Consider the following 10,397-nt stretch of genomic DNA (forward strand, 5'->3'; position numbering starts at 1 on the left):
GCGGCACGGGACCAACAGATGGAAAAACCCCGTATTGTTCCTTTAAAGTCCAATCTTAAATTACCCGTAAACATAGACGATTACAACATTAAATTGACTGACTAGATGACAAACGACAAAAATGACAAACTTTGACAAACTAGATGACAAACAACAGAAAAATTGAAGTTAAGCATAAAAGGCCGTGCTAATTGTTGTATAGATGTTTTGTTTACAGAAGGTGGGACTGATGCAAGTACTTTTTAGAGATGATTATGACAGAAAAAACTATATAATGTTTATCGTTGTAATCAAGACTCTTGATGTTGTTGACTTTTTGGCATTAACTGGATTATGAGACTCTATGTAAACAGGTATTACGAAGCTAGCGCTTCTGGCTATTGTTGTTTCTATAAATATAAAAAAATCTCCTTAACAAAACATAACAGAAAACAAAAATATACTGTCATTTGAGCTGCTAAAGAGTTGACAAGAGTATCAATAAAACATTCAACCTTGAGGTTTCATTTAAACATTGTTTTGTTTTCCACTGTTGCCTCAGATATTCCCCTGTCACTGAGCATTCGGACACATGACAAAGAAAGCTGATCCTGATTGGTCCTCTTGTGTGCATTCAAAGTGCTGATTGACTCTTGCAGATAGAATCTTATAGCACAAATTATAATTCGATTTTGTAGATAGAACCTTTTTGTTTTCTTAAAAAATTTCCAAAAATGCACACAATCAAAAAAAACACGGCATACTGTAAATAAATTGTTCAAGAATAAGAATATGTGAATAACTCAATGATGACCAAAAATTGTAATGTAGAACTTTATAATTCCTAGGCGACGGTATACTGTACACATGTACAGTCAAAACTTGTTTTGTAGAAGACATCTTTATTGTCTTAAAGAAGCAAATGAGAAATGAAAGAGATCTAGCTGCTCAAAGGTCATGAGTTCACATTCCAGAGTAAACACATAGTGACAGATAATGACACGTACATAAGACTGACGAAAGCATAAATGTAAATGTACTGGACAGTATGTTCTGTACACTATCTACTGTTATGTAGAAATAGTAAATGAAGTAGAAACAGCGTAACAGCGTTTCCTACAAGAGCCTATTGCACCCAAGTATTGTCTTGTCAATAAATATGATTTGATTTTTATTTTTTATTTAATTCTCTATTAAAAGTTTCGATGGTCCACTCAAATGAGTCGAAATACAAATCACAATCGAAGAATCTTTCATACTGAATATAGAAGCTTGAGTGCATTGCATTATGGGATTGAGTGTTTCGCACAGAGTGCTTACCGAGTCTTCAGTGATAAATCAGATAATTCACAAACTGAACGTATAGATGTGTAATATTGAGTCGACCTCTGGACATGCATGCTTTTGAAGCACCGGCGAGAGTTTAGGAATAATTCAGCCTTTACAGTGTTATCAAGTGAACTTAACACGGGCATGGAAACTGTGATCCACAGAAGAAACGTAACCAGAGCGCCGGGTCACCATTAAGAGGGCAAGTGCGTATGCGTGACGTCTCTTATTACCACAGACACAATGAGATTGAGCTGAAAGTCATTCACACTCACTGTGATGTCACAATTCTATATGACATTTCTTAATAAACCTTATATACTGTATTCATTGTAATTCATTTAAAGCTTCTTTTTCTGCTCCGCTTTGTCAATACAGAATATAAATATGTGCATTTGCAATGATCAGTGCATTTGGTGTGTTGTGTTGTGGTGTTTGGTTTCTGAGTGATTTTTGTGTGACAGGTGTTGAAACTGTAGAAAGAAAGAGTCTTGTCATGTAACCAGAGATAAAGAGCCTCTCTGTGTGTTTGGTGTTGAGAGGTGAAATCACAGCCGTCCGGAGTCTTAATTACTCCAGTGTGAAGCTCAGAGGTCTGATAGATGAGTCTCTGGAGACACCTGTCCTTGTGTTCTGTGCTGATCCTCCACAATGAGTCAAACATCACTGTTAATAATGCTCATGATGAACAAACCTTCAACCCTTCTTCAACTCGTCTTAGTTATGCGATGCAAAAAATGAAGTTTTCTACCAATAGAAATATTAAAAGGTCCTTTTGAAGGTCCCCGTGAACCAGAAGTTGCGATAGTTTTTGAGTGAAATGGAATTTCGAATGAGAAAATAGTGGGCGTGGCTTTCATTTATTTCTGTGATTTGATGGGATGTATAAACCAGCCGTTGCATTTTGAATGGGACTGGAAGCAGATTGACAGTTAAAAGGGGGGAGTTAACGGATGCTCCGCCCAAGCCGTCTTATTTACGCCATCTAAGACGGAGAGTCATTACAGGACGGAAGTGCATTTCCAGATTTTAACTGATGATTATGAGGACCCATGGAGTTTAAAAAGGGAAAATGTTCTTAATAGCCACATGTCTATCATGTCTCCAGACAGAAAGCATAGTGACAGCAGTCTGATTCAAACATTATAAGAAGTTGAAGAAGTTTAACCAGAGTAAATGATTTATGATTTGTCAGCTAAAATATATCGGCGTACATTTTATTATCGGCCAATAACGATAACATTAAACATGGCCATTTATCGGCCGATACCGATATGGCTGATCATTTATTGTGCATCCCTACTATAAACGCTGCAATATTTCATGAAAAAATAAGAATTGTCATTTTTTTATTTCACTGGGACTTTAATCTTGAGTATTTATACAGTATTATTGCATACGTCGTATCTTCGAAGAGTATTTAGTTTGATCACATTTATAAAAGAGAGATACAGCTGTACGATTATTTCCGAAAACAGACTAGCTGCTTGTGGTGTGCGGGGGGAGGAACTAAATGACGAGCACACAATACATCATCGCCACACATTATCCCTCCATAATTGTTGATTCACTTTAAGTTTGTGTTGTTTACATAATGCACATACTGCACGCCGATTGCCAACAAAACACAGACATTTGACTCCGTTTGACTCACCGCGTGCAGTTCATGTCCGGAATCTTTCCGGAACTATCAGTTTCAATACATCTCCATATCCAGCGTTATATCCACCGTTTAAATCCATCTTTGAAATGCTGTGAACAAACAAACACGCCTCATCTTCTCTCACTATCTCAAGAGTAACAAGCTGCAGCTAACGCCCACAGCGCAGCCAATCTTGATGGTAAGCGGGTCTTCCTATTGCTCGTCGGTTGATGCATGGGCGAGCTCCTTCTATGCCTTGCCGTGGGCATGCTTTTCCAGCAGAATTGCCCAATAAGGGAAAAGAAAAAGTTGTTACATTACGGTTCTGAAACCTATATGTACCTTGGGGGAGAAAATCGAGCACAGAAATACAATGCATACTTCCAACTCGTTTTTTGACAAGTTCACCATGTTTAGCATGAGAAGCCAGAACGTTTAACAGTGTAGAAAAGTCAGAATGCATGAAACAACATTAAATCACCCCTTCAAGAATTCTTAAGACGAATTGCTTGTAAAGCAAAATGGATGAAAAGGGATTGAGTTTATGCTTAAAACTAACAATAAAATGTCTGCCGGTAGGTAATGTGGCATTCACATAGGATGCGGAATGCGCTGCGCTGGACAGACCAAAGTAGGCCGAGTTTTCAAAACAGCAGGAGTTCTTTACATTTTCTATTGCAAAAGAGCTTTATTTCAAAGTAGTGGAGGAGGCTAGAGGAGCGGAAAATATGACATGCTGCTGCTGCCCGTGTGCATTTCACACACATATTGTCTACCTACAACAAGCTACCTGACTTAAAACACACTTGGCATGCCAACTTGAATTGACACATGTCTCCATGACACATTATTTCTCCAGATGTCCCTATTCAAGGGCAAATTTGTGTTGTGCAGTTCCGAAAATTCCGATGCACAGATGCTGTTCATCCATTTTGTTTTCTGCGCTTGGATGCCTTGTTTCTAATCGTCACAGAGCGCAGCGGCAAAAGTTGAACTATTTTAATCTTTGACCGCAGAGTACAGGCAAGCTCCACAGTGGTGCGCTCTGCTCGATCAAACCGCCCTTGCGTGGCGCAAGCTATTGAAATGAATGGGTTTCATAAGCGCAGTGCTTTTCGCATCCTATGTGAAAGCCGCATAAGAACAATAAAATTAATTTAAGAACTTTTATACAATTATTTTACTTACTGCATTAGCAGATATTCTTAAATCAAAATACATTGACTTGAGAATGTTTCAAGTTTTGTCCTGGAAAGCAAATGTATCCAGTCCGAAAATCACTTGATCAATTATCTGAGGCTTGCTACTGTTTTAAAGGTGTGTTTACTTAAAAATACACCCTAAGCACCCTAGCAACTGCAAACCACTGAAACCAACATCTTAGCAACCACCCTAGCAACCGCACCTGTGTGATGAGTTTTTCACCTTTAATTTTTTTTTTTTAAATGTCAAAGTCTAGTTATTATTCATGGGTGTCATGTGAAATTAACCTGTCAGGAATTTACAGTCATTACATTGTGTTGTAGTGTGTGGGTGCAGAGCAACAATGTGACACAGTGTGAGAGGTCACATGACCCCACAATCCAGTGACCGATACAATGTGCTGCTATGGCAACAGGTCTGGGCCACCGATGCCTGACAGGACACCAGCGTCTACATTCAGAGCGAGAGAGAAACACACTCTCTCTCTCTCTCTCTCTCTCTCAATCTCTCTCTCTCTAATGTGTTTGTGACACTTGCCTGACATTTATGAAGCATTTATTGTGAAGTCTGTGTATGAAACATTATTAAATGTCATTTCATTAGATTTCTGGCATAAAAACTTTACAAGTTTAATTGGACTTTCCTCAGGAAGGGAATTCCAAGCGTTATACGTTTATTTATTTTGATTGGCTTTTTTCATTCATGAAGTGCGACCGAGCAATTATTAAGAGGAAATTACAGCTGCTCGCAAAAACCTCCAGTTGCTAATCAAAGTACCAGCAGTGTGTGTGCTCGCTGTGTGTGTCTAATCAAAGCTACACAAACACACACACTCACTGACACACTCAGTCATACACTTAATTTACATACACACTTACAAATAAACAGACACACTCACTTACACACACACACACACACACACACACACACACACACACACACAAATACTCTCTTAAATATACACTTCATTTACATACACACATACAAATAAACAGACACACTCACTTACACACACACACACACACACACACACACACAAATACTCTTTTAAATATACACTTCATTTACATACACACTTACAAATAAACAGACACACTCACTTACACACACACGCACACACACACATACACAAATACTCTCTTAAATATACACTTCATTTACATACACACATACAAATAAACAGACACACTCACTTACACACACACACACACACATACACAAATACTCTCTTAAATATACACTTCATTTACATACACACATACAAATAAACAGACACACTCACTTACACACACACACACACACACACACACACAAATACACAAATACTCTCTTAAATATACACTTCATTTACATACACACTTACAAATAAACAGACACAAATGTTTGTTTTTAGCATTTTTGTGAGTACTTGTCTTATAGAGAATTCCCACAAAATGCGACTTGAGCGAATAATTCGCGCTATTCTCGCGTGGTTGGACGCTTGAACATTTTGAGTTTACTCGCGTCATTCGCGCGTGAAATTCACCTCTGGGAGGGGCTTCTACCAGGCAGCTCCAGTCTTGTATGTATATATATAAATATTTATAGCTCAAATTCAGTAAAGAGCGTTTTTGACAATTTACCAGATTGTCCGACCTCCTCACTCACTTTCTTCCAAGCAAGTTCCTTTTTATTTCTGTTTCTATAAAAGTAAGGTGTCGTACAGCTCCAGATATCCACATACAGCGACAATGCTTATGTGCTCCATTTTGTTTTGGATTTCTGCTCCGCTCGCAACATCATAATCACATCACTACTAGAGCAAGCTCCTGATATGTTAACATGTTGCAAATTTTCTCCAAAGTTCAGATTTTTCAACTCGCGCATCAAACGCCCGAAACATTCAATTCACGCCATATCATTCATGCGAATCGTGGCCCGCAGGAATTCCTATCGCGTCTTTACATTGATTTAACATGTATCACTCGAGCTTAACGCTTCATTGCGATTCTATTGTTTTTATACTGACATATTGGTATTTTCTAACCTCTGATCACACAAGCATCCATTCGTTTGTTAAAAAATAAAAAATGTTTTAATAAAGGGAGACTGCTCCACACAGCGTAACAGATATCAGCTTGTGTCCTTGTCAGAACATAATGGAGGCTACACCTGTACACACACACACACACACACACACTTACAGTTGTCCATTGAGCCGGCCGCTCGACCCCCTGTGAGTGTGGAGGAGGTAGATGTGACATTTAAAACCAGTTCCACATCTCACCTGCTGTTTACAGCACTCACACTGAGCCGTGTGTGTTAGTACATGAGGACCAGCAGAAATAACATCAGGAAACTGTCTACATGAGGTCAAGATGAAAAGAGTAACGCTCGGGAACGGACATGCTGGGTGCCGGGGGTGTCACAGGGTTTTTTGAGCCATGAACCAACACCATTGTACCCTTGAACGAAACCTTCTCCTGAGAAAGAAAAACGTTCTGTCAATATTTGCTCAAACTCTTGTTATTGATGTGAAAATACCAAAAGTTTTACTACTATCATCATTATTTTTCTCATGAATGCTTCTGTCTCCTCAGGTGTTGAATCTGTTCTTGGCCCTGCTCCTAAGCTCCTTCAGTGCAGATAACCTCTCTGCTCCGGACGAAGATGGCGAGATGAACAACCTGCAGATCGCCATAGCTCGCATCCAGCGCGGGATCCTGTGGCTGCGACAGGCCCTCTGTGACTTCTTCAACGGGAATTTCAAACGCCGGCGGCAGAAAGCCAAGGAGGCTAAAGCCATGCTGAAGCTCAAGCGTCTCAGCCAGCAGCCGCACTGGGCGGAGGGAAACGGGACGGTCATCGAGCGCAGCGGTGAGGACGACAGCTACATGACAAACCCAAACCTCACCATCAGCGTGCCCATTGCCCCTGGAGAGTCAGACGTGGAGTCTCCTGAGGAAGAGGAGGAGGAGGAGGAGGAAGATAATGCCAGCGAGAGCTCGGAGGAGGAGAGGGAGGAGCCTAAACCAGTGAGTGACATGTGATGTCATCATTATATCCTGCCGGTCATAGCATTGAGATCAGTCTTTATTATCTAATTTGATTCTTTCCAAAGCTTTGAAAGAGGCTTGGGAAACAAGAGTACTATAAAAGCAAAGGGATCAATTATATTTAATAATAATCTTTATTTTCAATTATTACTACAAATATTCAATTATTACTATTACCTCTAAAAATTCTAAAATCAAGATCAAATGTCAGGGAGTTTATGCTTAAAACATGAAAAAATATCTGCCAGTCACGTTTTTCTAGAGAAATGTCAAGTGTAATTCAAGTTCAGTTTTCTTACCCCAATGGCAGATATTTTTGCTGCTTCAAAGCTTAAGCTCACTTTATCTAAATTTTAACTATAAGAATAACAAGACTTAATATCTTATGTCATTTTATTTCATTTAGCTTTTTATGTAAATGTATCAGAATTTATGAAAACTTATTATTTTTGTCTTGTTAGCCAGTAAATGTCTATGTAATAAATGCATTTTTGAAGAACGATGTAGATTCTAAGAACTAACCGACTCAATGCAGAGGTCCATTAGAATCCTTTAATGCACGGCTAGCTGTGGATTATCCTGCTTATACCACGGCCATTTGCCCAGTTAATAACAGTGTAATTTTTGATCAAACAGGTGAAAAGGATTTGGTTACTTTGTCAGCTAATTTCAAATGTATTCAAACCGACTGGAGCTTCCAGCCAATCAGAATCAAGTATTCAAACAGACCATGGTATAATATTAATATAAATTAAATATAAAAAAGATTGTAATGTTCTAACAAAACACAGACCGGAAGTTAACTTTGGGCCAGCGCATGAGTCCGATGATACTGTCTGTAAGTTAAATTGTATAAACATTTATTCATTTGTATATTTTTCTTAAATATATACATGAATGTGTATGTGTTTATAAATACAAAATGAATATGCTGAGAAATATATTACTATAAACACAAACTTTTACTCTGGATGTGATGAATCGTGATTGATCGTTGAACAGACCTGATCGGTTTTTAAACTTTGTTAAAAAATGTCTTTGGTCGTTTTTTTATTATGACAGCGACAGTTTGAGGCTCTGAAAAACAAAAGTTTTTGAAAATGAAAATGTTTACACCTCAAAATGCACATTTGTAAACTCCAGTGAGGTTATGCGTGTGTACATGACTGTAGGTGTTTGATGTGTAGGTGTATGTGAGTTTGTGACGGGCGTGTAGTGTTTCTCAACACACTGATCATCAGCTACTGGCCATGTGAACAGAGATGGTTGTTGTCATCTATACATGAAACTCTTCAAAAACTTCATTTTTCGTACATCAGTGTCACGTCTGCTGAATCTGTCTCTTCCTGCACCACAAGGTGATGTCGGGCTGTGTGAGAGTAAATCTGTTCCCTCTTTTAAATGAGACATTTTCTGTCCTCATGAATGTATTATGAGAATGATTGTATGCTTAAGAGCACAATAACACGTCTCTATTGACACTCGGGATCCGGTTTCTTTAACTATTGTCACATGATAAGTGTTGTAATGCCCTCAGGACAGAATATCACACAGCTTTTCTAACCTCAGAGGAGCCGCTGGTTTTACAGATCATACAGAGAGTTAGTAAAGTCTCGTCCACTGTTTTAGTCTCTCTGTACGTTTCTTCCTTCAGGGCAGACAAGTGTCTCATCTCACCCGCCCAGACATGTGAGATCTCTGTCTGTACATGAAAACTGTTTTCTGTTCTGCCACAGGAACGTTTTATTTCTCAGATCTGTCTCTTTCAGAGTTCAGTAGATCTGATCAAATTGTTTCATTGAAGATTATGTAATCTCATAATTTAGAGGTTTCTTCTAAAAGTGTTCAAGGGAAATGAACAGAGAAACAAGTGAGAGTGTGATTGTGTTGAAACACATGAAGAGTCTGGAGGTGTAAGTGACTGTGGAGGTGAAATCAGGATTTGAATGAGAAATGTTTGAGTTGATGTTGAGATTTTCAATAATATTGACTTTTGATTGACAGACGAGACAAATCTGAGCTCAGTCTGACACATTGTTGTCTCTTCTCAAACTCTCATGACAGACACATCTGTCAGATTTATGATTCTCTTTTTCAGGAGAAAAATCTGAAACACACATGCGATTTAAGCAAACGTTTCCATTTCTTCCTATTTAATCTCATTTATTATGTCTATGAGAAATAAATGAGATAATAAAGAGATCTCATCTGTGATTTTTCTTCATGGGTTGTATCAGGGTCGGACTTACCCATAAGGCAAAGGTAGGCAATCGCCTTCGGCCCTGAGCTACCAGGGGCCTCCAAAAGGCATGGGTGGGCTTAACCAATTAGCCATGTCAGCAGGCAGGTAGAGCCCCAAGGAATCATCAAAATAGTTGGATATCCCTGTCAACGTTTTAACATTAATATATCTGTACGAATGCACCGCCATTATAGATTAGAGTGGACCATTCCATTAGCACCGTATATGCACGAGACGAGTTTAAAGAATGCATAACATGAGATCTTGAAAGTGACGTGTTTAAAAGTAAGCAGTCTGCCAAGTTGTAAATCTGAAGGTGAATGAATAACAAAGTAATTGGCTGGAAAAAAGGGAGTCGACTCTGAACCACTAAAACGAGTATTCCATAGTTTAATTCGCAAATCAATGCGCTTAGGTTTTGCTAGGACAGCCCATGAAAACTTCACTCTTCTCCCCCGAACACTGTATCACATTAGCCTCATTCGCGGTAGACCAATCACAGCAGACTAGACCATCTGACCAATCACATCAGACGGATGAATCGCAGTACGAATCATTTGAGAGTCAGTCAAGAAGTAAGGTAAGAATAACTACCTGTTATTATGAAATAATAGTACACCTTTTATGTGCATAAACTTTTTGTTGGACACTCCAGAAACCAAAGTAGGATCTTAGAAATCCCTAGTTATGTACTCTTTGACACTAGCTAAAGTTAACGCAGCAGCAGAGTCAGTAGATCTCCCCACAGCGAGATTGTCACAGTGTGGTACATTTGCAGCAAAACTAAGTTAAAATTCCAAGGAAATAGAATAACACTGAAACGCAGCTACACCAGCCGAGAAGATAAAAGATGATTCACAAAAGATTGTTGCCAAAGTCCAAAGTCTCTGCTTTTTCCCCACACAAACTCCACCGCTGTTAGCCCCTCTCTCTCTCTCTCTCTCTCTCCCGCCAGACACAGCACTCT

General features: G+C 38.9%; 1 protein-coding gene across 6 annotated transcripts in view; it reads left to right on the plus strand.

Moving 5' to 3' along the window:
• Positions 1-10,397, plus strand: part of scn5lab (sodium channel, voltage gated, type V-like, alpha b) — a 102,184-nt gene that overhangs the window by 69,646 nt on the left and 22,141 nt on the right. For all 6 annotated transcript variants that reach the window (XM_056739000.1, XM_056738999.1, XM_056738997.1 and 3 more), the window contains one exon: positions 6,733-7,167. In XM_056739000.1, the coding sequence (XP_056594978.1) occupies positions 6,733-7,167 (435 nt within the window). The remainder of the gene's footprint in view (positions 1-6,732; positions 7,168-10,397) is intronic.

This window comes from Triplophysa dalaica, chromosome 23, assembly GCF_015846415.1.
Source record: "Triplophysa dalaica isolate WHDGS20190420 chromosome 23, ASM1584641v1, whole genome shotgun sequence".
NCBI classification, from domain to species: Eukaryota; Metazoa; Chordata; class Actinopteri; order Cypriniformes; family Nemacheilidae; genus Triplophysa; species Triplophysa dalaica.